Source organism: Danio rerio, chromosome 16 (assembly GCF_049306965.1).
Source record: "Danio rerio strain Tuebingen ecotype United States chromosome 16, GRCz12tu, whole genome shotgun sequence".
Classification (NCBI taxonomy): domain Eukaryota; kingdom Metazoa; phylum Chordata; class Actinopteri; order Cypriniformes; family Danionidae; genus Danio; species Danio rerio.
In genome coordinates, this window is record NC_133191.1 from 40551362 (window position 1) to 40579298 (window position 27937).

At 36.4% G+C, this 27937-nt stretch overlaps 2 protein-coding genes across 15 annotated transcripts in view; one reads left to right on the forward strand and one right to left on the reverse strand.

Annotated features, from left to right (window-relative positions):
• Window positions 1-294: 294 nt before the first annotated feature.
• On the reverse strand, window positions 295-6340 carry LOC141378267 (serine/threonine-protein kinase pim-2-like). 3 transcript variants are annotated; one of them, XR_012392368.1, is made up of 8 exons: window positions 6109-6340; window positions 5704-5792; window positions 5565-5606; window positions 4515-4640; window positions 4337-4368; window positions 3524-3779; window positions 3290-3409; window positions 295-3009 (listed from the first exon to the last, which is right to left on the reverse strand). XR_012392368.1 is itself a non-coding variant. In XM_073926395.1 (7 exons), the coding sequence occupies exons 1-7, from the start codon at window positions 6194-6196 to the stop codon at window positions 2906-2908; spliced, it is 825 nt and encodes a 274-aa protein (XP_073782496.1). In that variant the 5' UTR covers window positions 6197-6340; the 3' UTR covers window positions 295-2905. The 3 variants fall into 3 exon arrangements, 1 of the variants encoding a protein (XP_073782496.1); XM_073926395.1 differs by lacking the exon at window positions 4337-4368; XR_012392366.1 differs by having other exon boundaries at window positions 2887-3009; window positions 4337-4640.
• A 672-nt stretch (window positions 6341-7012) lies between these two features.
• LOC137487301 (uncharacterized) overlaps window positions 7013-27937 on the forward strand; it is a 173377-nt gene continuing 152452 nt past the window's right edge. For 3 of the 12 annotated variants that reach the window (XR_012392328.1, XR_012392335.1, XM_073926364.1), the window contains exons 1-5: window positions 16344-17357; window positions 17519-18051; window positions 18212-18356; window positions 18460-18693; window positions 18778-18895. Coding sequence is in view for 5 of the 12 variants with exons in the window: in XM_073926364.1 (XP_073782465.1) it covers window positions 18778-18895 (118 nt within the window). In the remaining 7 variants the exon portion in view is untranslated. Of the gene's footprint in view, window positions 7100-9057; window positions 9222-9318; window positions 9527-16343; window positions 17365-17518; window positions 18052-18211; window positions 18357-18459; window positions 18758-18777; window positions 18896-27937 lie in introns of those variants that run through there. The other 9 variants (XR_012392327.1, XR_012392333.1, XR_012392323.1 and 6 more) reach the window with 8 other exon arrangements.

The following is a 27937-nucleotide window of genomic DNA, read 5'->3' on the forward strand; positions in this document are numbered from 1 at the left end:
TATCAGTGAACACACTCTTATATTTCACATTATAGTCACACAAATGGCAGGGCAATGTGCTTTAAACATTACATGACGCATCAATATTGTTCTATAAAGGCTAAATTGAGTCTGCAGTCTGTAAAACAGATCTTCTCTGTGTTGTTTTGTGTTGTGTTCACACTTATTGTCAGATCAACACACAGATAAAGTAGTTCAGGCATGTTTTGAGTGCATTACAGTGCCGTATCACTACGCTGAAGGATTTGACTTGTGTTAATGCAAGGAGCCGGTGTGATGAACAAAGAGCAGGAGTCAGAGATACAGTTTATTGAAGACAATAGTTTACAGTTTGATCAGCAGAAAACAGCTTCAACACACTCCATGGGGTTCGCAGGCCGCTCTGCATACAGTCTCAGTTTCACAGAAATGATAGAAGAGCAGCACACATGTGGTCAGTGACCAAATCAGATCATCAGGAATTCATACTTCCATTGTTTTCTGACATGATGCTGTTTTCCGCTTCCACATTTTTTTAAAATTATGAGACAAGTAAAAATATACAATCACAGTACATTATAAAGAAAATGGAAAGACAAAAAGAAAACATTTTTAAAAAAGAAAACAACAAAAAAAATTAACAGTAGGGGTATATACATCATATATTAAAGAAAAAGATTATATAATTGACACATTTCAGTTGTTTTTAAAGCATTTTTTTGTAAAAGAGTTAGAAATTGTTTTAAAGTAATGCTCCATTTCAGTGAGCAAGATATTAAAAAGGGTTTTTGGTTTGAAAATGTACATTTATGTATATACAATTTTGTAAATAACATTAAGAAGATTAAGAAAAAAAAATATTTTTTTATGTATAGCATCCGTTTTATTATTAACAAAACATTTTCCCATAGTAAGGAAAAATCTTTATCAACATTCTTAATAAGAAAAAGAAAAATCATTTCAAAGCAAATTAGAAAAACTGCATTGCCAAAATAAGTGAACTAGGCATTTTTTTTTGTGTTGCTTACAAAATGAACAATTAATATCAATATCTTTTTTATATCTTACTAAGAGAGTATTGACCGAGTGTGTATGGTGAATAGTTCTAAATGAAACTTCTATTATCTTATTTGTAATTAAGTAGCTATTTGGGATGAGCCATATTTGATTTCTTCAATCAATATCTGAAACAAAAGAATTCCAATAAAATAAAAAAAAAGTCACATTTGGAACTGATACAGTTCCATTAGGAAATAACATCAGAACTTTTCAATGCAGATGGATGGGGCAACCATTACTGTTTCCAAAACAGTGAAAAGCCTTGGAGTAACGATTGATGACCAACTAAACTTCTCTGACCACATCTCTAGAACTGCTCGATCTTGCAGATTCGCACTCTACAACATCAGAAAGGTCCGACCCTTCCTATCTGAACATGCAGCTCAACTCCTTGTTCAAGCTCTTGTTCTCTCCAGACTGGACTACTGCAACTCTCTACTAGCCGGGCTTCCAGCTAACTCTATCAAGCCTCTTCAGCTGCTTCAGAACGCAGCAGCACGAGTGGTCTTTAATGAACCTAAAAGAGCACATGTCACTCCGCTGCTCATCCGTTTGCACTGGCTGCCAGTTGCTGCTCGCATCAAATTCAAAGCTCTGATGTTTGCTTACAAAGCGAATTCTAGCTTCGCTCCTTCTTATCTGCTCTCACTTCTGCAGATCTATGTGCCCTCCAGAAACTTGCGTTCTGTGAATAAACGTCGCCTCGTGGTTCCATCCCAAAGAGGGAAGAAATCACTTTCCCGAACTCTCGCGCTCAATCTGCCCAGTTGGTGGAATGAACTCCCTAACTGCATCAGAACAGCAGAGTCACTCGCTGTCTTCAAGAAACCACTAAAAACTCAACTATTTAGTCTCCACTTCTCTTCCTAATCTGCAATTGCCTCTCTGGCTCCACCGCTAACTGTATTACAAAAAAATAAATAAATAATTTACTAATGTTTTGCTTCGTACACTTTACACACCTGAAACTTGCCTAAAGCACTTATTCATTGTTGCTCTTATAGTTGTGTAAATTTCTTTTTTCGTCCTCATGTGTAAGTCTGCTAAATGTAAATGTACTGATTTGTTTGAAGAAGTTGCAGAGAAACTATATTTTCCTACCTTTGTAGTAGAAGCGTCTCAAGGGGGGAAGTAGAAGGATAGAGAATGCCTTGGACTAACCTAATAACTCCAGATGGTATGGCATCAAATACGACAGCAAATTCTTTAGGGGGGATGGGAGTATTGAATCGATTAAGAAATTTTGTTTATGAAATTGAGATAATTTAGCTGGTATTTTATCAGCATTATAGTTACAGAGTAATAACAATTAAGCCATCCAAATTAAGAAAATATGTAATTTGGAATAAAGTTCCAGATTGATGTTGGATTTTAGAGAATATTTTTTGTCCCATTTAATTTTGACAGTATTATTTAATGTACGGAAATCCAGCATATTAAGACCACCATTCTCAAAGCTCTTCATAACTTCTGCTTCCCACATTCTGCACTTCCTCCCGCAAGTGTCGCAGTCAGAGCTGCATGCAAATGAGGGCCGGCTGAAGCCTCCCCATTGGTCTATTAGCTCTAGATTGACACCTCCTCCCTCCAACCAATCAGGTGAGGAGGAAAGCTGACGTCACTCTAATGGCGGCTTCAACTGGCCCTCATTTACATGCAGCTCTGACTGCAACCCTCGCAGGAATTTGGGAAGCAGAAGCGGAAAACAACAAATGACAAACATCAAACATGGAAGAATGAAACCATTTCCTGCTGCTGAAAGCCTCTGCGTCATGCTGAACCCCTCGTGCTCCAAAATCTCCTCTAAAACAGGTCCTCTTTCAGGGTGGAAAGCATAAACTACACATATCTAGAACAGTCTTTATTTTTATTGGTTTTTTAGCCATGGCTGATCCAGAATCTGCTGCACTGTTTGCAGTCTCTGATCATCATCCCCAAGGGTAATGCAGGTATTCATAAATGCCATGAATTCTGTAACATTTTAAAAGAGAAAGTTAGTTAATGGTGGACACACACACACACAGCTCAATATTGACCTGAATGACTCCTGTTGTGCCCTAATGTTCAGTCTTCATGAAAATATAATATATATTTTCCTAATGTTGGCCTCATTTTAGAAACCGTCACCAAACCTCAAGATAAAGAAAAACATTGTTTTGGGTTTTTCTGCTGGTAAAATGTGGCCAGGGTCAATTCTGACCCATAAGTCAACAGGAGGGATGAACAGTGTCAGTCCCAGTCATCTTCTTACCTTCAGGTATGCTGGAACATTGTTTTTCTATTTCCCGCATGATGCCAAACAGCTGCTTCACTGTGTTTTTAACCGCCTTCTTTGGAGATATCCTTGTGTCTGGTGGGTATTTCTTTGGATCTGTCAGAAAGAGAGGTTTAGTGTTGAGCAAGCAGTTCAGCTAAAGCCCCATTCAACTGAGTCTCAGAGACTAATGAATGTTTTTCGGCTTCCTCCTGAAATAATCTGACTTACCATGACAGATGTGCATCCCACAGCCAAAATCAATTAGCTTGATTTGCAGAGGCCGGTCGATGACGAGGATATTACAATCATGAATATCATGATGACAAATTTTCCGCCTCAAGCACTCCTGCGCTGCTTTGACAATCTGCAGGATAAGCGTACGCGCGACTCTCTCCTCCAGGTGTTGGTGCTTCTGCAGGAAATCCTCCAGTGTTCTGCACGGGCCGAGATACTCCATCACCAACATTATTGTCTTACACACTTTCTGTAAGCAGATGCAATGAGTTAAAATAAAGCACACGACAGCAGTCCTCAGGTCAGTCTTTACTAGGCATGGGCCGGTATTAGATTGTGGCGGTATGATAACCTTGGATCAAAATATCACGGTTTCACGGTATTGTGATTACTGCTCTAATATGTAGTCTTTTTGAATGTCTGGGTAAAAGACAAACTTGTTCCCCTCTGAAAACAATATATTTTATTTTGTAATAGATTTATAATATTTTTTTGGCAGTAAACATGTCAGGCTAAATAATTCAAAAGATTAATTGACTTCTGCGGCCCTCATTTGTTTCAAAAACACTGATTTCTTTACTATTTAAAACAGCATTTTTGGATATTTATTCAGCTGGAGATACCGTTGTCCTAAAAAAACTGTAAATAATATATCTCACACAACGGTATTACAGAAAATTTGGCAGTTTTAAAACCTCGACTTTTCCATACCTTAAAAACAGTTATTGGCCCATGCCTAGTCTTTACACTGGCTTCCAGTTACATTCAGGATAGATTTTAAAGTAGAAATGAGTTTATTTTGCTTACCGCACCGGCATATCATTAACCCACAAGCTTTTCTGAAAACAAGACAAAGTTATTTACATGTCCAGAAATGCTTCTTGATTTAGGAATTTGAATTTACAAAATTAAAACGACAATAAGAAACGAGACAAACCCTCCTGCAGCGCATTGTGCATGAAATGTGCTGTATAAATACACTTACTCCTCTTGGCAATTTCTCCACTTTAACTAAAAACCATTCCTGGAGCTTGATGAGCAGCGGGCTGGGGGGATCTCTCACAATTGTCATCATGGCCACTTCGATTGGTATGGGTAACGGATATCCAGGCTGAAGATAAAGTGCACATTAGCTGCATATCAACAACATGTAATCCTGTTTTTCAATATAACTGTAAAAGAAAATCTGTAAATCAGCAGCTTTCCGTATTTTGTGATTCATGTTTTTTTTCTGTGTATTTATTTATGCTTTTGAAATGCATTATGGGAGCTTGATGTTTATTATCTGCACTGGTTTTGTCAATTGTGATGTAAAAATCTGGTAATTCGGCTTCTGACGGTATTAGATTTTAATGTGATGAATTGCGGAAGCTTTGATATTATCAAGATATTAAGCTGAGCTGTGAAACAGATTACTTTATCAGGTATGATTACAACAATACCTAGTGTATTGCTTATTAAATACATGTAAAAAAAGATTATAAAGTACAATAATAGGTAACACTATAATAAAGTATAAACTAAACTACTTTAGATAAATTAACTGATGTTAACGAGAGGACTTTACTGCACAGAGTTAACGAACCAAAGACAAACAGTCTCTGAATTCCCAAAGTCGTAGCCCAGATTAACCTGAGAAAAGCATCATGTTTGAAAATAAATGGCTTAATAAGGGTTCAACATGTTGCAGAATAAAATAATCTTAAAAGACACTCTAAAAGTGTAAATAATAATTATTCATTATTGTGCATGTTCATTATTATGATATACTGAATTATTGAATATTGGCATGTGACTACTTTTTTCTGTTATATGTATATAAAGTCACTGTTAAACTGCAGAGTTAAATTTTCAGCATCAAAACTCGGCAGAGCACATATTAATTCCCATCATAACCATAAATAAACAGAAAACAGCAGTGAATCACAAAATGATCAGTAGATATTTGTATAACCACAGCCGCAGACAGACTCATCTATTAAATGTATTTTGTGATGCTTCAAATATGAATCACGCATGATGTTTTCAGACTTACCACATTGCTGTCAACTTCTGAAGTAGTCGACTTGATGATAAACTGTGGATGAAAAGTAGAATTAAACATGAGTGAGCAATCAAACATGATTTCTCTAAAGTTGATGTCCTCTAAACTGGACTAGGGTGAATAGACTTACCTGTTTGCCGTCCATTTTTCTGATACCACGATAGACATTGCCGTAGCAGCCAGCTCCAATATTTTCTTTCAGGTCATATTTTGCTTCCACTGAAAGATAAAAACAGCATGTTCATTTGAGACAGCTTCTAGTTATGCCTGAACAGACAGTATAAAAATAAAGCAATTTAACCTGTAACAGCCAACAACATAAACAAAGCCAATTTGCCCCGAATTAAGTTTTTTGAAACTTTTTTTAATTCAAAAGCCTTTTCCCAAAATATGTCAAAATAGTTTGTCACTAAAAAAATCACTCCATTTGCTGAAACTGAGAGAAAGTTGAGGCCAAATGACCCCAGTGTGTATGAAACAGCAACACAAGGGTTAAACAACATCAATCAAACATTAAAAATACATTCAAATGTACCAGAACCAGGAGAAGGCCCTATCCTCTGTCTACATGGCGGTCTTCTTTGTCCGGAAGGACCGGGAACATGTAACATACTTTTTTCCATTTATTAGCAGTAAATAACGCTCTCTAGGGTGTATAAATGAGTTTACTGCAGTTAATTATCTGAGTTTTCGCCTTGTCTGAGTATCAAATGAAAAGTTCCTCAATACACGTCTGTTCTGTCAGGCGTCTGGTGGATTCTGACACTCGCGGTGCAGAGCGCGTTCGATTTATGACGTAGCGTAGGGCCAGACCAAAGATGGGATGGGGGTCCTGTAGGTACAGGTGTTCGCGTTTATTCTTCAGGGTGTAAAAGGTGAAGTGGCATATTAACCTACTGTTTAGGGCTCGTGATAACATTATAAAATACGCGTGGACCTTATACAACTCTTTTGCCATCTCTGCATGGGGAAAAGAGGGAAGAATAAAGTTAATCACGCAAGGCCTGGCATGATTGATGTTTGACGGGTCCAACACGGCTGATTAATTTGAGGACTCTGCATCGGCCTTTAGCTCTGCACTGAATTTACAATGTAATACGGAATCACGATGCGTTGACTCTTGTCCAGAAGTCTGCTGCTAAGAAATCGAGAGCTCCGGAGTCTAATGTTAGTTGTCATGGAAACGAGGATGTCTTGGCGGCAGTACGTGAAGTTGCTAACCTATGGAATAAAATTTCTGTTATAATTATAAAATTCACGCATCTGCAATTATGAAACCGCAAAGGAAAACGGAACATAACTTGTGACGTTACTTTACAGACACGAAATAGTTTCACCACGGACACGAAGAGTACGAATCAAACAGCGACAGTCCACTGTCAAAATACATCACCGCGGTCACAGGCATTAATAAACGAGCCAGAGTCATCGATCACAACAGTGCGCTTGCGTGATGAGATCCTGAATCCTGACTGAAGGAAGCCCCCCGAACAAAATGTCTGGGCAGCTCCCACACACCGTCTCAGGTAAGACTTTTGTTAATCCCTCTTTGAGAACTGTCCTCCATGAGCTGTAATAAAGGTTGAGACTCAATGAGGTCCATTTTCGCTGTGTTTCTTAGACATTTTACAGAATCAAAATTAAGATCGGGCCGAGGATAGCAAGCTAAGTTAGCATAACGTAAGTGAACTTGACAGGCAGCGAGCGCAGAACTTCTCAGTGAATCACTTAACGGTGTTTAACTATAACATGGCATCTGTTGATTAAGTGTTTTTGAAAGCCAGATAGACTATTGATCTATTATAAAGAAGATATCAGCAAAAGGCAAGTTAAATATTTGAGGGTTTTTGCTTATTTTTATGACACTGAATCAAATCCATCAATTGTTTAAAAAACTTGAGATCTACGTTAATTTATCTTATTATCACCGAATGAGTGGGAAAATATATTGAATAATGTAATAAAGTCTGTGCAGATTAGCAATTGGTTAAATAAGTGACCCGGACCCATGGGCGTAAATCATGAGGGGCAGTCATTTAAACACTCGTATTTCATCTGAAAGCTGAATAAATAAGCTCCTCATTGATTTATGAGAGAAGATTACATGTTCAGATATACGTTTTTATATTATCTTTAAGTTAGCAATCCACATTACTAAGCAGAAATGACGTTTTTATATATTTATAGCAATTTACAAAGTCTTTATGAAGAGAATTCTTATCTAAAGTAGAGTAACCTAACTTAAATAATTTGAGCAAATAGCCAAAAAAGTATATTTTGTCTCATATAGTGACTATTCCCTCAAATCTACCTGCTCAACATAAGACTCGTTTCTTAGTATTAGAAAAATGCCCAATATCTATCTGTCTGTCTGTTTTTAATTAGCTCAGATTATGTCCTGCTTACAAGCACTTGAATCTATGAAAACTGATCATACTAAGATTTTTAGCATAATAGAAAAAGTGGACCTTTTAAAGACTAAAGACTTTGATATTATTTTCTGCTGGATACCGGGCTGGTCATATGGGATGAATTGGAAATGAGCGTGCAGATAAAGCATGATAAAGGAAGATAGAAGTTGGAGATAACAGAACGTAAACTTCCTGTGTCTGATGTTAAACCTGTTTTAAATCTGTATGTTAATGAGAAATGGCAGATGGAATGGGATGAATGTAGGAAAAACACATGGTATGAAGTGAATCCATTAATTAATGAAAGGAATAATTACCATTTTGAAAATAGACATGACCAGGTTGTTCATACAAGATGTAGCATCAGACACTCATGGCTTACACTCGCATATTTATGAAAAGCGGAAGAAATACCTATTGGTGACTTGTGTAAAAATATTTTACCGATAAAACATTTTAATATGTTTAAAATATTTCCCGAATAAAAACGTTCTCTAATATCATGTAAAAATACACATTGTGTTTTTAAATGATATTGGAGAATGTTTTTATTCTGGAAATATTTGAAGTGAGCTGTTTGAAAAGGTGTTTTACAATATTTATCTTTAATCTAACTAAAAGATTGTATATGACTGTTTTCAGTGTTGTTGCTTGCTACTTGTATGTTTTTTGTTGTTATTTTAAAATGTATGTTTGCTAAGATTGTTTACTAACTGCAATGAGCGTCATCATGCTAACTGATATGATATGATTATAAATTGTATATTTAGTACATGTTTTTTGCCATGAATTTAGCCAATGCTGCTGATATGGCATTAAAACCTAAATAAAATCTGTCCATCCATCCATCCATCCATCCATCCATCCATCCATCCATCCATCGTTCTGTCTGTCTGTCTGTCTATCTATCTATCTATCTATCTATCTATCTATCTATCTATCTATCTATCTATCTATCTGTCTGTCTGTCTGTCTGTCTGTCTGTCTGTCTGTCTGTCTGTCTACCCTCTTTAACCATTGTCAATCATAATTCTGCATGACTTACAGCTTAATTTTATGTTAATGTTTATCAGGTTCCATTTGGAGAAATAATATCTGCTGCTCAAAGCCTGGTGTCGAGGCTCACCAACACCCTAAGATCACCAGAGAACACAAACCAACTAAGAGAGATTAGTTCAACACAGAGAGAGAGGACAACATCACGTTTCCAGAGCCAGTCAGTTCAGCAAGAAATGAGGTGTGAGATTCAGTGGATGACTGTATGTGTAGAAGAATCTAATGTGTTTTTTTCTCTAATACAAATTGTTCCTACACTAATGAGAAAATATTTGTAGGTCATTTCCTGGGTTTTTCTGAGAGGAGCGTAGAGGGAAAAGCTGTTTTGCACCATATAAGGGGCAATGTAAAAGCTTATTAATGTATTTTTACCTGCTGGACAAACAGCATGAAAAAACACCAAAAGGAGAGGCAGAAGTACATCTCACTATGGCTGGACTTGGAAGACAGCAGTTAAATGTGCAAGAAAATTTCCCCCATTCAGAGGTATGATTAAAGTTCCATGCCCTGTTATTTTGTATTTCTGTATTTGTTCCAAAATTATAATGTATTAATTAGGGATGCTCATTTCGGTTAATTTTGCTAACCGACAACCGTCGCTCATTAATCGGTTATTAACGGTTAACTGGTCAGATTACAATTAATTTTATATTAAACAAATTGACGTGTCTATTTTGTGTCTGACACATTAAATAATGCATTTTAAAATACTAATTTATTTTTATATGCTAGCACAGTGGTTCTCAAACTGTGGTACGTGTACCACTAGTGGTACGCAGGCTTCCTTCTAGTGGTACGCGGATGAATCAAATATGTAATATGTACATGCTACATATATTTAAAGAAATTATCAAAAATGATTTATATACGAATATGATGACATAAAGCCTATATTTATGAGGTCTAGGCAACATATCCAGGTGCTAACAAACCAGGAGTTATTTCTTTTTTAAACTGTACAGAGCTTAAGCTGCTTTACTAGACCTAATACGCTACTGTATTTCAAAACTGCTCATTATGGTGGTACTTGCAAAGACAAATTTTTTCCGAGGTGGTACTTGATGAAAAATGTTTGAGAACCACTGTGCTAGCATATTAATAATAGAACAAAACAACAGAGCATCTTTACGCACTTGCAGTGTTTAGCACAGAAGAACAGAATAAGAGAAGAACTAAATAAAATGAATAAAATAAATAGGACTGCCCTAAATTATTTTCACTTCAATAATTAATTTATATTACAAAACGAAAATACTGACTGATTCTTTTTAATAACCGGCATAGGCTGTTTTTTTTTCGCCAATCATGTTTTTTTTTTCTTCTGTCAAATAAAATCGCAGACTTTCTCAAATCGCCAGCTCCACGGAAAATATGCATTTATTTAATGCCCCGCTGTCATTATTATAATCACAAAACCTTTTTACATTTTAATAGAAATCATTATTTTAAAGAATATGTCCTGATATGGTTTCCTCTCTCTCTCTCTCGCGGTTCAAGTGCGTGCGCTGCGTGATGAAAAGACAACAACACGCGCGCATAGGTTGACTTTTTGTAAACAGTTTTGTTGTTTAAATATGATGTTACATTATTGTGCATACATGCTTTATAAGCTGTAAAATAAAAGGTAAAGCCTATTTGTTGTGTTTATGATGCAGATCCAGGTCAACATCAGCGCTAGTTTGGCATCAACACGTCTGTTAAACAGCAATATTCTTCTTCCATTTTGCTTCTTTGGCAAATGTGTCTGTAGTAGGGATGTAACGGTATCAGAATTTCACGGTACGGTAATACCTCGGTATGAATGTCACGGTACGGTATTTATTGAATCATTTACAGGAAAAAACAAAACTTATGAAAATACTCCAAAAAAGTGCCAAAAGTGTCAATGACATACAAATTAGCCATCTATCTGTAAGCTTTGAAACAGGAACTTCAATTTTAATAACAAAAAATTATTAAACCATGTAAAAAAATAAAGTTTCAATTTAGTAGTGTTGAAAACTCATCACATTCAACATTTAATCACACTCAGCCCATCTACACAGATGAGAGCTCTGCTAGTCGGACTTCTCATCAAGCATCTCCCGCTGGATCTAATCTCACTATATTTATTAAACGGGATATTTCATTTATCTTGTTGTCTTTATCTAACGACATATTCCCTGACTTTGGTCATTGGAATCTATTACTTGTTCTCAGGTAACGTGTTTTGGCTGAGCGCAAAGATAAGTTAATGATTAATGTAACCACGTACATTCTGTATATTGACTGATCGCTTGCCTTTATTTCCTATAATGTATAAACTTATTGTATGTTATACTTTTAAAATGGCCATTATCGATTATTAAAACTGATACTCAGCAAAAGAGAGGGTGTGTTTCGTATTTTCACTGAAATTGAAAGGAGGCAGTTGTTATCGGCTCCGTTTTGTTATCAATATCCACACAGTGAAGATGACGCTCATCTTATGCAGCACGACGCCTCAACATGTCTGCTGTCTAAGTTGCTAATATTAAAATGAAAATAGGCAGTTCCTTAAATCATGTTTACATTTTATTGTTGAGAAAGTGAAACAAGCCAGGGTGATGTGAATGAAGTTATAAAGTACACTGTTCCCTTTGAAGATTTACCCGTGTCCTCGGTATAATCTGCTTTTCCATATCAAACTGAGAAGAAGAGACTGCAGCCTTGATCAAACTTGCGAAGTCTGAACTTACACGGAGATAATGCAGGACTGAACTGTGCGTGTTAGGCTACTTAATATTCAGGAAAAGCCCCAATCAGAGAGGCGAATGTCTGCAGCCCCGCTTCCGTTTTCAGATGTCTCCGTTTTCCATCATCCACACTGAGACGGAGCAGCAGTTTTCGGCGCTCGAGAACTCCGGCGTAGTGTGGACGGTTGGCGTAACCGTAGCAAAACTTATGCGTTTTCAAACTAAAACGCATTAGTGTAAACAGGGCCTTAGAGTTTTCCAGCTCTTTTCATCCCCGCTTCTAGCAGCACACTCCATTTCCGCATTACTGGATCTGTAGCGACAACAGACCGCAAGGGATGATGGTCAAGCATGGGCTGATGGCAATTGTAGTTTTCGCTATCTCCCGTTCGCTTCATTCGCCTGAGCAAATTTTCTCAGAAGACCTATAGTTTTACCGAGTCATGCGACTTCGGTAATATCGAAAAAAAATAATATTGCGGTATGACGGTATTTACAATACCGTTACATCCCTAGTCTGTAGGCACGGGTTATACGTTGTCGTCCCGCAAGTTAAGTATGCCTTGCAGTTAAACAAGGGGCCGAAAACGAGGCGCACCTCACTGCCTTTATGTTGACAAGGAAAAAAGAAGAGAGGACCGCGCTTCTTCTCATGAAACGACTGAATCAGCTGGGTATCGATTGTGTCTGTGTTGTTACAATTGTAATATTTAATAATATATAATAAATTGATATTCAAGATTTGTATATTCATCCAGCTCTGGATAACTTAAAACAGCGATTAGACCTTCAGAGCGGCAATAATGCGTCCTGAAGTAAAGCGAAACGGCTATAAACTCTAGCAAGATAGAGTGATTATATGCAGAGCCATATTCCTTTATCTTTAAATAAAGTAGAACTATAGAAACTGTGTTCATCTTAACTGAAAGCTTCGTCGTGTTTTCTGGCCTCACGCATCGCGCACCTGTCAGTCAGTCAGCACGTAACGCCAAAGGGTTAAACAGACTATACGGTTACAGAAAAGTTTGCGTTATAATCCACTTACCTTTTAATACATTTTGATGCGATTATAATCCGCTATTAAAAACAACAACAATAACTGAATGTTTTGAATGGATAATGTAGCCGTGGCGGGATGCATTTTGGTCCCCGCCATGGAAGAATGAATGTAGCGGAAACCATGCTCTTTAAAAGTTCTCTGTAGTTGTCTTGACAACACAAACTGCTGCTCTGGGATGAGCCGCGAGCAAAAGATGCCCCTCTTAACGCAAAGGCGCATTCAATCGGCCCCTTATGCAGCCAAACTAAAAATATATCAAATAATATGTTTCATGGTTTAACTGATAGCATTAATCGGTTACAAACGCACCCTTTTGGTTAACGGTTAATCGATGATATTGAGCATCCCTAGTATTAATATAATTGAACTGTTCAAGCTTTCAGATATACTTGTGAAATTGTTTCTAAAACTGGCCAACATCTGTGGTGGATGTTTGTTATGCAAGTCTTCAGGTATGTTCTTTTTTCTTCTTTTTTTGATGATGATGATGATGAAATGCTAATACACTCTCAGTAATTGTGCTAAAGCTGGGGCTTTTCAAAGTTTGTGTTTGTATGTAAAGCTCCACATTAGTATCTTAAAACCAAAACCTAAAGTGTACATATTGCACTCAAAAATACAACCATGTTCTCTTTTAACCCCTTGAAACATCATGGCAGTTTGTGTTCCTTTATTTTTTTCTAGGGATGCACCGATACCATTTTTTTTGGAACCGATCCGATCTCGATACAAAAAATTCTGAGCATTGATTAATACAGATCTGATACTGTGCTGTTTTTTTTTCTAAGCATAATACAGTTTCTATAGCTCTGGTGATAAACTCAAATGATAAATCTTCTTTTGTAAAAATAACAGACCTATAGGCTGACTGTATATGACAAACACACAATCTAACTAAACATGATGCTTGCTATAAACTATAGGCTACATTATTTGAGCATTCATTATGACATTGATATATGTTGTGGTCCAGCTTATGTTTCCTTTTTTGAGTGAGATGGAGAAAGTTTAAAACAAGGTCCACTTAAATGCTTCAGCGCCAAAACACAAACTGGTCTGTTGAATAAAGTTTTAATATAATTAAAATGACAGCAAAATATTCACAGTTTCAGAATAGCCTATATTAGGCTACATCATGTTTAGTTAATGACAAGTTCAGTGAATGACAATCCATACTGCTCCTGTCAGTTTCACTTTTATTAATATAATCAACTACTTTGACCACAATAAGCCAGGCTTTACTAACTATTGGCAGCACTTAAAGTATTCCCGTCAGAAGAAGAAACTCAATCGGACACTTTCAAAAACTGAGCAGCACAAAGAGGATAAATCAGTGTGTTGATGATCTGTCCAATGTATTATTAAGCTTTTTCTAATTCAAAGTTTCAGGTAGGCCTACTTTGTGTGTGAATACCTTGCAATTAGGGCTGGGTATCATTTACATTTACATTTAGTCATTTAGCAGACGCTTTTATCCACGCATTTAGCAGACGCTTTTATCGACCGAATCGTCTTGCTACTATCGAGTATCGAAAAATTCTTTTGCGTTCGGTACCAAATTTCGATACTCAAGGGTATAATCTTGTCAACGTCAGTGAGCTAGAAAATCTGAGCCATCCTTAACGTGACCGGGTCAAATGCTGGTGATTGACTGCAGCAAGGCTGTCTTGAAAATCAGTAGTTTACGACGGTTACGCGCACTCACTCAGAGCTTGTCAAATGTGAGGCTGTAATGCGTACACTACTACACTTTAAAGCATAGCATACATTTAATGCAAAGGATGTTTAAGTAATCAAAAGTATGGCTACATTATGCAAAGATTGACGGCAACAGCGCACGATGCAATATCTGTAAAGTTATCGCGACCAAGACTGGCAACACGTCAAATATGATAAAACACCTGACACAGGGTCCCCGCGGGGTCTTAAAAAGTGTTAAAGTCTTAAAATAAAAAAATCGAAATTTATGGCTTTAAAAAGTCTTAAATTTGCTGTTCTAGGTCTTAAATATTTTTGCACAGGTCTTTATTTTTGTTTTTATTGCTAGGTCTTTGGGGTGTTGTAGTTCTTTATTTCACTAGTCCAATTGTAATTTGCATTACAACTACAAAAAGGTCAACTTTCAATAGCCAATCAGCTTTCTGATATTAAACCCAGTGCGCGCGGCAAATGTGACATCATCGCTGTGTTTGCGGAAGTTCGCTTTGAGTGCACGCAACATGATTTCACTGACAAATGTCGCAAGTACAGTTTTATAAGTAAGAAGTGCTGTAATACGAGAGAGCGAATCTCTGCTCGCGCGCCGGTTTCCTTTTGTTCATGGACAAAACTGCTTGCGAGCTCTCAAAACACTGGCTGCTCACGTGCGAATGATCTGCTCTCGCTCAGTCAGACTCCTTTCGTGCTTTTGCTCTCCAAAGAAGCTTCAGCATACTGTAGTTGTGTTACAATAGCAACTATAGAATTACCACAACAGAGTAATTGAAGTACTTTACAAAACACTTTACAGCAGACACTAGTTCACTTTATTTTAGTGATAAAATGGGATTGATAGTAGCATTTATTTAAAGAGTGAATAGTACAGTAAGCTATAATACCTAAAATACCTAATTTATACCTATTATTACCTATTTTCTATCACGGTTACATTTCTGCTTGCCAGAATGACCAATAATTATTGGCTAGAAATTGCAACAGCCATCGGAAAGTAGGAAAGTTTTTGTAAAACTTTGGAAAAACCTGAGGGATAAGTTTGTTAAAACAACAAAAAAAGAGGCCCCCAAAAACATCTTCAATGATAATGATTATCTTTTTATTCGTCTGATTTTACTTTCTGTTTTTTTGGAGCGCCGCCTGTCATTAAAAAAAAATATCTCAATGGTGAACGTGTCAAGTATAAAAGCCTTAATCTGTTTTGTGAGTTGTGCGATGCGGTGCCAGGTGAAAGTATAAATCTGCATAAGATGTTTGTTTTTTCTGTAGTTCAACGGTGCATTTAATCTGACTTTACCACTGTTCAATTTAAATAACTTTGTTTTACCCCTAATTTAATGCTTTTACATTTTCTCTCGTGTGTTTTTGATATTGCGATATAGGTCTTAAATGTAATACTTAATGGTCCTAAAAAGGTCGTAAAAGGTCTTAAATTTGACATTATGATATCTGCAGAGTCCCCATGACAGTACACAGAATTAATTTACGAGCAGAAAGTTGCTCCGACGCAGTCATTATCTTCATCCTCTTAGTATTTTCCTGACTCAGGGCCTCCAACAACGTGCCCACCACAACTGTAGTCTTCCATGACTGATGAGTATAACTGCGCGATGGTTGGGGCTCCGAAAGGCAAACAGACATACAAAATCAGTTTTTAGCACTTCTTGCTTGTGTACCGTTAAAGCTAAGGCCCAGATTACACTACCAGTTAAATGTGACCCAATTCCGATTTTTTTTGCTTAAACTTGTGACAATGTGGTGCTTCTCCGCGGTTTAATGGTGTGGAAGAGAGAGCGTGTGTGGATATTCCGACGTGGGAAAAAACAACAACAACAGAGGAAACATGGAGGACGGTGGTCAGTCGCCATTATTTGCTCCCACTAGACCTGAGATCTCTCTCGTACCACAAATTCCTCTCAGTGGTGTAGGACATCATACAGCATATAAACAATAAGCGCTAGCTGCGATGCAGGCCCTTCCCCACCTCCTTCGCCTCAAAATCATTTTAAAGTTGGGCAAATTCATGTTGTAATTTTTACGCTATTAACGTTATCAATGCACGCACTGCGGGCTACACATAGAACAACTTTATTCCCTTTAACACCAGTGCGCACACAGGCTACATCTTACACACACACACACATCAGGGCCGTACCATTACATAAACTGCGTGGGGGTAAATCTGGACTGAACCATTTGCTGCTTATACTACACCACATATTTCGTAGAGCTAAAAAGAAAATTTATTCCATCGTGGCTAGTGTGGCACAGATGCTAGGACCCGCCTTTATGCATGCATGCATCATAGGTTGTATGGCAAGTGTAAACGCATGAATTCGATATGGGTCACAATTAAAAGAACGTGTAAACGGACAGACAAAAAAATCTGAATTGGGCATCAAGACCTGACAGTGTGAACGGGGCCTAAGTTTGTGCGGGGAAAATGTATTCATTCTTTTTTTGGACCTAATGTATGCTGTGCAGCGTTATGTACTGATCCGATGGCTTTAAATACCTAGCTAAATTGATACTAAAATGCTTTAAGGTTAACGGTAAATGATAAAGTTTACCTCACATTAAACTTGTCTTATTTAAATGTCCTTATCCTTGGCTGCATTAACAGTTTAGCTTTCAAGTTTTCTTCACATTAATGTTATAGTCTGCTCCTGCTGACCCTGGAATTAGGATACCATCAAGTGATAATCCATTGCACTGGCAGAAAAATGAACAAGGAAAGGAAAGATGAATGCCACAGGGCCGTTACAAATTTTATTGTTAAAAGTTTGCTGCCTTTTTCTCCTGTGGAGGCTTCATGGTGGAGCTAAGAACAGTAAGCTGTAAATGATGTTGTAATATTATTACCATTTAGGCTGTTGGCCATGTTTGTAGGTAGTCTCTTAACCTAGATAATTTTTAAATCTTTTTATAGTAAGCAACAATGATAAAATAATGCTAATGTTACTTTTTTGTGTTTGATGATGTCAAATATAGGGAGATGATAAGCACTTTAAACCCCAGAAATCAGTCCCCCAGCCGAGACATGCTCTCAAATACCCTCATACCTGCAGTTGAAAAAGAAAATATCAAGAAAGAGTTGCAAGATGTGAGAGATGTGGCTGTGACTGCTGATGGCTGGATCAGCATTGCACAGGACCACTACCTGACAGTGTCACTTCACTTTGTCAGAGAGGGTTCCATGAAAGAGAGGGTCCTACATACAAGGGCAGTATACACATCCCAGACAGGGGACATTTTAGCAGAAGAGATAAGAGATATTCTTGATGAATTTAATATAAAGGATAGAGTAGTTGCTGTGACAATGCAGCAAACATGGATGTAGCAGTAAAAAGAGATGAGTATTAAAAAAATTGGCTGCTTTGCTCACACTCTCAATATTGCTGCTCAGAAGCTTTCCACAATTACCTCAGTCTCACAGTGGGCAGGAAGGATCAGAGCAATGGTGGTGTGGCTGAAAAGATCCACCCTGGCTAAACCTATCCTTAAAGAGAAGCAGCATCTTCTCGGTAGGTAGAAATCAGAATAGATGAACCTTAGTGCAAAACTCTTTGGCCAAATAGTTAATAAAAATCCTTTGCTAAATCATGCAGTAAAACATTTCTGCAAATAAACAGCCACTTTGATAACCACACAAACACAAACATAAATTTCTCTTTCCCATTTTAGGTCTTCCAGAACATGCTGTCATCCTTGATGTGAAAACAAGGTGGAATAGCTTATTCCTCATGGTGGAGCGATTCCTAGAGCAGTTCTCTGCCTTCCAGGCCACCTCCATGGACCATCGTCTTAAGAAATTAATGGACAAGGACAGGTAAAAACTCTGTTCTCATTTTAAATGCTTATTCAATTTTCAGTGTAAACGATTTTGCTCATGAATCTATAGTCCAGCTAATGAATCTGATCATATTTTACAGACTGCAGAGAATTTCTGATGAGGATTTTAGAAAAGCAGAAGAGTTTGTCAAAATTACAAAGATACTTTACACGTCAACCCTCTGCGTCTCTGCTGAAAGGAGCCAAAACTTGGGTCAGATTCTGCCTATCTTAAATAAGCTCCAGCACCACTTCACAGTGAATAAAGAGGACTCCTCCTTCACAAAGACCATCAAGGACCCTATCTGGAATGACCTCTCAAAAAGATACCAGGGGTGCAGTGTAATCCTGCTGAATTTGCTCTTGTTTTCATTAGAATTATTCAGTGATTGACTCAGTGTTTTTGTCTTGAATATCAGATGGAGGAGGGCACACCCTTGCATCCCAGATTCAAGTCAAAAGTGACAAATGAAGTGTGGACCAGACTGAAGGAGGAGCTAATGAAAAGGACCTTAGAACAGGTGTTACTTCATATTGGTAATATTCTACTTCACTTGAATTGTAGATCAATATGTGTTGTGGTAAATATTGACTTCTCATTAATTACAAATTATCAGACCAGAGGTTTTGAATATCAGAAAATAGACTTTATTCTCCATAATAAAGCCGAGAAAGAGCAGAGCAGACCCCAGAGCTTTCTGAAGTCTCTCCTGGACACCTTCTAAAGTTTCAGTGTGTTTGTTACAATTTTTATAAAGGATTATTTGACACACCCCTAAGTCTCTTTTTAACTCTTGACCATTTTTGAATAGGTTTTTAGTCTAAGGGGTCCTGCTTTTCTTGGCTCTCAGCCCACTAGCTCATGTCAACAGAGATGTTACAGGTATATGTCAGTAAAGTATAGATGCAACTTATGCAAAGGAACTAAGTGTTTACATACATTGTCATGATAGGATAATAACTTGATAATATGTTACTCATTCTAACTTCTGACACATATAGCTTCATAGAAGTATTTAACATAAATAATCAGTGCTTTACATATTCAGTTATTCTACACAATCAGTCACTCAGCCTTCTCCTAGTGTTGCTCCTGTGCAGGCATACTCATCTTACACAGACATATCACTGTATTTTTAACACAGGCCGGCATGTTTGCTGCAAACACTACATACATTTTGAGAAGAGAAAATTAACTGCTTTACACTTAGAAAATACTTCATACAGAGAGAATAAAATCTTCTTCAATCCCTCCTCTTAAGACTTTAGTCTTAATATTATTGTCTTTTAACCCCAAAGTGCAATTTCATAATCCAGTTCTCTTAATTACCTCTATCTAGTGACTGATATTAGCCACATAGCTGTTATCAATTGACTAGATTATGCCACTGTACTTTGACAGAAGTCCAGCCAAACATCTTCCCTTTTACTTTTGATTTGAAGGAAGTAAAAGACTGTACTCTGTTTTTCTCTTAACACATCAAAGACAACAATGTTTTAAGCATAAGTATTCAGTTGGTTCAGTGCTAGCTGCTAGTTTTCACACTCATGTAGAATATACTGAAGTGATATTATATATAGGTACCATGAAAGCAATATGCAAACAAAATCAATATGCAAACGTAAAAAGCATCAAATGTTGATCTTGATCTTTGCTCATCCTTGTTTCTCTTATTCCAAGCTATCAGCATCTTCATTAGACTTTGAAAAGTTGTTAATGGAGATGTGTGGTTGAGAGTCTGAGTTTTGAAATCTGCAGTTGTGCATTCATCATCCCTTGACTTGTGGCACTTCTGTATGTGGTATTCAGGCACATTATCAGAATCACTCTTTTCTTTGTTCTGATAAACTCTTGCTTCCACACGTGGCACTTAGTAGTTTAGAGCTTTGGAATATTCAGGCTCCTCTGTTTCCAGTCAGCTTTCCCTTGCTGGAGTTGTTCCCTTTCGCTCCTTTGAGGCATTGGTACCTCATCAATGGCATCCACTTTGGCAGCTGTTGGATTTGCCCTCATCCAGATATGGTCCTTTCCTCCTGAGCTCTCCAGAGCATCCACAGATAGACTCGATCAGCTGGACCAATTGGACCTTATATCTCTGCTCTCTCACATGGCTCCTTTCTGGTTTCCTGCACAGATATCGCTTTGCACATGGCAATTAATTGTTTCTTTATTAAAGTCCCTACTGCATTAGACATCTTTGCAAACCATTCCAAGAGGTTATGTGCAAGGTTATAGGTGAGATTATATGCCAGGTTTTATGCAAAGTTTCATGTGGTTTCTTGCAAGGGTCATGCTGTTTCTTGCAAGGTTTCTTTCAAGGTTTCTTTCAAGGGTCGACCCAATAGCAGTTCATGCGATGCGGTGTTAGATGCTTGTTTCTGTCAGTTTCCATGCCATCACTCACCAATGCACTTGTAAACACATTAATCCCATTAAGTTTATTATTTTCACATATTTCATTGAGGGTTGGTCTTGATGGATCATCTTCATCTCTTTCAGCCATTTCTGGTAACTGAGCATAATACAATTACTCTCTCTTTTGTTTTATTCATAATTTTTCATACTCCTTTAGATGTTTTTATTTATTTATCACTCATTAACTTCATGATTACTTTATGAATGCAAACCCATTATGAACTTATTTCTGAAGGCATTTCAAAATTTAGGAAATACTTCTCTTGTCACAGATGTAATAAATATCCCTGCTTCATAATCTGCTCCTGATGCTACCTCTAATCATCTACTCATCATAGTTTCTCAACTGTGCTTGTTTACAGAATAATTCTCTATCCAGTCAACACTAAAAACAGTCATCATCTCACTGTTTGGAGCAATGGTCTCCACTCAAGTCTTTTAATTGAACTAGAGCTCTGTGAAGCTGTAGATAATTCAATCATCCACATATTGTGACAGTGTCCATACAATGATCTTCTCCCTTATTATAACCCTTTATGCATTCTGGTGTATACAGTATATGCTAGTCATCAAGCTACACGAGTACAAATAAGTTTCTACCCTCCTCTGATAGTTACCTAAAATAAACTCAATAGAAATCAAACCACTTAAAATATTTACCATCCAAAAGGACATACAGATGTTACTACTTCAATGTGTTCCTTGTGCCGCCATTCATACCGCGGCGACGGCGGTACTTGATGCGCCAGCAGCATTTGACCGCTGGGTGGCACTTTAACCACAGATATTCAGCTTTGCCTTTTCACAATGCTAAACAGACTGTTCTGTAGGCGTAGCTTACTGTATGTGATGTGATGTGTTCAATTAAAATATAATTTTAATTTAGTTTTTCTGGTAATAGACATGCTCTTACACTATACTATGCTGTAGAAAAGATACATGGTGAGAAGTCAAAAAGCAAATATAAGAATTAAGTTATTAGCCTTCAGTGCCCGATTAAATTGCGTTGGGGTGAAAATAATGTTTTGATTTCTTTGACTATCATGGCAATGTTATAATCTCAAATCTTAAACGTGCGCATATAAAAAACAGCAAAATAATATAGATTATCCTGCCGGTAGAGCACATCACCTCACAGTTGTGAACTTGCGATCACCTCAACTTACATTTAAATTTTGTTTACCTGGTTTATTGTAAACTTATTAAGTGCAAAGAGGATTCGTTTTGGAAAATAGAATTGAAGAAATGAAAGACAACTAAAATGAAAGCACAAACATTCAGTACAAATAATTAGTCTTAAATAAATGAATAAATAAATAAATAAATAAAGCAGTCTTTTAGTCTAAATATAGAGAGATGTAGTGTTTGCTGTTTTGATAGAACTAAGACTAGACATGTTCATTTATATTTTTAATTTACGTTTTTATTTACATTTTCGTTGTTGATTATAATTACGATCTCATTTTATGTTTCAATTATGGTACATAATAATAAACGAATAATGAAAATAAATGAATAATGAAAATAGGACATAAATTAAGTCTGGCAGGTTTATTTTTAATAATTTAGTTTCAGTTCCGTTTTTTGTTTCAAAACGTCAATGTTCTGCTTTAAAGTATAACTGTTGTTTTGTTTTGTTTTTTTACTTAATGGCTCAGTATGTTTTGTATTTTAATTTCATATTCAGTCACCTTGCATATGCGTGTGAAATATAATGCCGCATAACCGCGGAAAAAGAAGAAAAGGCTGTCAGTTAAAGCTAATTAATCAAAATTAGCTATATTAAAATACAGCATTTATGTTAATACAGGCAGAGTGTGAACAAACTAAGGCTAAGGTATGTGCTTGCCTTTTAATGCATTTAAAAATATTTGCGGCCTTTTTATAGGCTACAGGCAACTGGTGTATAATAATGTTTTTTTTTTTTTCTTTTTTTGTATGGTAAAGGACAATGCACATTATGTTATTGATGTAAACTTAGGCTAAAACTTACCATTGATAAACGTGACCTACCTCAAGCAGATCACTTAAAGTGTAATAAAAATAATGTTGCCGCAGGACATAAATGAACTCCCGCAAGTTTATTTTCAATAATTTAGTTTCAGTACTATTAATTTTTTTCTCAAAACGTCAATAGCACCTTCAATAATCTAAACATTAAAGATGGACCGCAAGATGTGTTGAGTGGCTATGTGGTGAAGAACGATGGCAAAGCTAAGTGTGATTATTGTAATAAACTAATAAGTTATAAAGCAGAGTCCCGACCAACAGGACTAAGCATATGCGGTTGGCTCATTCTTCACGAATATAGAATTAAAATTATGGCGCGTTAGGTTCATTGTGCATCCCGCAGGTGCAACCAACAAGGGTTGTGCATTTGAGTTTAACTTTTTGAGCGTTATAAGCAACTCGTTGTTAGTTTTTATTTAAATATATCGAGCCGTAACTAAGCAGCGCATTCTCTCCGCCTCCTCGTTTATAACCAGCTGGACACGCCACTGAAGCAGGAGAGACACTCCGTCGTTCATAATCTTAGCTGATGTGTCGGACTCGAAAGAATAATTCAAAGAGGAATGTTCTTTTAACAGTCCCGATATGTTCAATCTTTTTTTCCCTGTCATTTCTCTTCAGCAAATTATATTTTTAAAGCTGCTTGATTCTTTTAAAACCAAAAGCAGACCCCGGTAATTGGTGTTTTTTCATAAGATACTCCTTTATGAATGTTTTAATTTATGAGTAGTCTTTAATGTGCTTTTTAATAGTTTTATTTTATTCATAGCAGCACCTAAAAAGCGACTAATAACATCAACAAATTAATAAAATAAGTAGCAAATGAGAAATAAATGACAGACAAGTTGATAAAAACAGACATTATCTCTAATTATCAGAATTGCAAGATTAAAACAGCTGAATATAGGCCTAAAATGATCTAGAAAGCAACTACTGCGCGCTGATATTTATTCTTCTTTTTTTCCGAATAACGAACAATTTCAACCGCGGGGAGATACCGACAGCTTGATTTGCAGTATTTTCTAACATGTTAGAAGCGGGCAGCGGACATCAGCTAGCCGTAAAGACGGGCCGGCACAAAAAAAACATGGCTGCCGGTGGAGAAGCGGCTGTGCCCTCAGCAGCTGATTGAGACGGAGCTGCATATCCTAACTGAGTGCACTAAATACTCCGAGATCCGGGAGAAATTCTACCCGATAATCCAACACATACAAAACAACTTTGAGTCCCTGTCGAACAGAACCCATCTTACTGGGGGAGTGTGTGTGCTGCTGTGTGTTCACCCAACAATACCCGCTCCTGTCTCCAACACACAAATACTGGAACTCTTTATGTGGACTTACTTTTGATAATAGGCTACTATTATTACCTTTATCCTGTTTAATGTTATCAAAAATCTATTTTTATTATTATTTTTTTTATTCTATTTTTATTTTTATTAATCTTTTTTTATTATATGTTATTTTCATATTTGTTTTCACTACTGCCCTTTTTGCACTCTCTTGTTTGTGAGACGCGCACTGCTTTGGCAAAACGAATGTACAGTTACTTGTCATGCCAATAAAGCACCTCAAATGTGAAAATAGCCTAGGCAACAAATAACAAATAATAGTCTAATAATAACAAAAAATGCCCTTTTCATTTTCATACAATAGGCCTATGTGTGGGTTTTGACAATATGTGTTTAATTAAGCTATAAAGATCAGATGAAATGCATAGTGAAATATGAAATAAATGTCTCTTTTGCTGAAAATTTAATTAATCTATATATTTATTATTTTAAAAATCAACTCATTTTTGCCCAGAGAAAGAGGCGCGCGGCACTAGCGGACATGGGGTGCTTTTTCAAAAAAAGACGTACAGTAACTTGCAGCTGAACTATGCACAGTTTGGGGAAAAAAGGATATAGTGATGCATGTCCCCCAAAACCCCTAGTTTCTCTGTCGCAGATCCATCATTTGAAGGCAATTCAAATGTACCATCTCTAAAAATAAAAAAGGCCGCTTACGCGGCATTTGTGTTTATTATTACCATATTTTTATTTTATTATTATTAATTTATTCATTCATTCATCATTCATTATTTTTTTTTCGGTTTAGTCCCTTTATTAGTCTGTGATCGCCACAGCGGAATGAACCGTCAACTTATCCAGCATATGTTTTACGCAGTGGATGGCAGGAGGGCCAGCTGGGGCTTCGGGACGGAGTAAAAGGAAAGGCGGAATTTGCCCCGAGTCTGGGAAAGATGGCTTGCCGTAATTACACTAGTTTTTCTATCGCACACATGTGCCAAACACATAAACAAATAAATAAAAAAGGAAAAGAAAACATCTAGACTTATAGGCTGAGGTCTTTTTGCTTATAATCGCCCTTATGTTTCCGTTTTAAATGTAAGGCTGTTGCATAGAATAATACAATTTTAATGTATAAGTGATTTTGCTGTGTCTCCCTTGATGTTTCAATAACGCATAATAATCTACACAAAGACACGGCAGACATAAAGGTTGTGTGTGAGAGACCGAGCAAAAGAGCGCTCTCTTCACAGCTCTGTTGATGCTGCTAGCGGCTTCTTTCTTTTTGTTATTTATTTTGCAGATAATACACCATATGAATACAACAGAAAGACATAAAACTTTACAAATTACCTTTTGTAGACTCAAAACAAGTGTCATATCTTGATAAGCCTCAGCCACATTGAAATATAATTTAAAGAATTACATTATCGGATATAATAAAATCGCATTAAATAAATAAACCAATATAAAACAAGCAAAATCAAGCTATAACAGTTTAGGTAGGCCTATATAGCCTACATAAATAAAACCGTTAAAGCCAAATCAAACTTTTATTTTACAAGATATTTTCTTTTAAAAGATTTTAGATATTTTCTAAAAACAATAAACACCAGAGAAGGTTTAGAATATTATTTATAAAGTATTTGGATATGATGATAATAATCAAATTGTGCAAACAGAACATTTTTGGGAACACGTTTCAGGTCTCTCCAGTGCATTTGGGCTGAATGTTTGACTGTGTCTAAATGAGGATGTTATAAAATACATTTTCTACCGAGTTATTAACGGATGCACGATTCCAACAGTCGGGGGACGTTCTGGGGGCTGGGTTTGCGTTACGCGATGCGAGCTATAGACCGACAGTGGAAATGCGACATGATTTCGGTCTCACTGATGCCCATTAACACCTGAAAGACAAGCTTTTGGTTATGAGATGGGGGAAGGGGTATGTCTCCACCCTCAAGTGTTTTCCACAAACATGGTTACACAAAATCCAAAACTCCCGAGGACGGATGGTGTAACCGTAGCAAAACCTATGCGTTTTAAAACCAAACCGCATTAAATATGGGGCCTTATGAAAATGAATGTTTCTATGCACAGCAACTTCTGGACTGAACTACTTGTTATTTAAAATATCTGTATTACGCTCTAGCATTCGCCAAAACGAATTTGTACATAAAAACACCGAACATAGCCTAGCTGAATAGGGTGTTGCCTGCTGAGCCATGACAGCAGCAGACAATTCCGCACGACCATAAAGCCTTCACCCGACAGTTATTTTCTAATATTCACAACGCGAGCCACAACAATAGACATGCCATGCCCATCATCCTTACAGACAACTTCGCTTTAAACTGTATTAAGGTCCCATTTACACTGCACAGCAGTTTTATATAAAACCTTAATGATACATATAACAGGCTACATTTTGATGGTGAAATAACCTTTTAAACGATGGCTTTTTATTTCAGTATTCAAACATTAAATAACGAATGCATCAAGTGAAATAACGAATATGCAAAAACACATGTATATAAATATAAAGGACTATTATAATTAGCAAAATGCTGCTCTATTTATCTTTGTATTTTTATCATTTTATTATTGTTATTTTTAATATTTTGAATTAATTAAAGCTATAGACAATACTGCTTGACATTTTAGAAAATGTTTTGCGTATACCCAGTGCCGAGAACAAACAAACAAAAGCACATGGCTTGTTAATCAATTTAATCAAGCTCTAGCCACGAATAAAATAATAGACTATTATTTTAATATTTTAGACGACGGGTTAGTAATTATACTATAAATGGTTATGTTCAGATCAATGAAATAATAACTTTAATAATTCTGCTTTGCAATTTTTTATTCATTACCAACATCACTAAACCATACATTTGTTTTATAACTTAACCAAATATTTGCAGAGATTCAGCAGTTTTTTTTCTGACGCGTTTGCCAGTCATGCCAGTCAGTGAAAAAAAAGTAACCGTGGCCCCGTTTGCAGGTATTCAGATTCGATTTTATTAATCTGATTCAACTTTTATTATTTACAGGACATAAAAATGCAATTAAAAGTTTCAAATCAATGTGCATTGTCCTTTACCATACAAATAAAAAAAAAAAAAACATTGTTATACACCATAGCCTGTAGCCTATAAAATGGCCGCAAATCTTTTTAAATGCATTAAAAAGCAAGCGCATATTAGCCGTACCTTGAGTTTGTTCACATTCTGCCTGTATTAACATGCATGCTGTATTTTAATATAGCTTATTTCGATGAATTAGCTCTAACTGACAGCTTTTTCTTCTTTTTCAGCGGTTATGCTTGCATTATATTTCACACGCATATGCAAGGTGACTGAAATTGAAATTCAAATACAAAACATACTGAGCCATTAAGTAAAAAAACAAAACAAAACAACAGTTATAGCTACTTTAAAGGAGAACATTGACGTTTTGAAAAAAAAAAACAACTGAACTGAAACTAAATTATTAAAAAATAAACCTGCTAGACTTAATTTATGTCCTGCGGCAAAAAATATTTTTATTATAATCTGCTTAAAATAGGTCAATTTATTTATTTATTTATTTTTTGCTTTTGATGAAGCTGCATTCAACTTAAGCTCAATGTCGGCAATGTCTTTAAATAAATAATATATCTAGGCCTATTTTCATTATTCATTAATTTTCATTATTCGTTTATTATTATCTACAATTGTTGAGACATAAAATGAGATAGTAAACTATATACAACAACGAAAATGTAAGTAAAACAGAAATAAAAACATAAATGAAAAAGTCTTGTCTTAGTCCTGTCAAAATAGCAAACACTGAACATCTCTCTATATTTAGGTTA

Excerpts from the sequence above, each read along its gene's own strand:
- LOC141378267 (XM_073926395.1), bottom strand. The coding sequence starts at position 6,196 with ATGGAAAAAAGTATGTTACATGTTCCCGGTCCTTCCGGACAAAGAAGA. Across the intron at positions 5,793-6,108 it reads AGGGCCTTCTCCTGGTTCTG|TGGAAGCAAAATATGACCTG; the intron begins GTACATTTGAAT and ends TTTATCTTTCAG. Across the intron at positions 3,410-3,523 it reads TGGGATGCACATCTGTCATG|ATCCAAAGAAATACCCACCA; the intron begins GTAAGTCAGATT and ends TCTTTCTGACAG.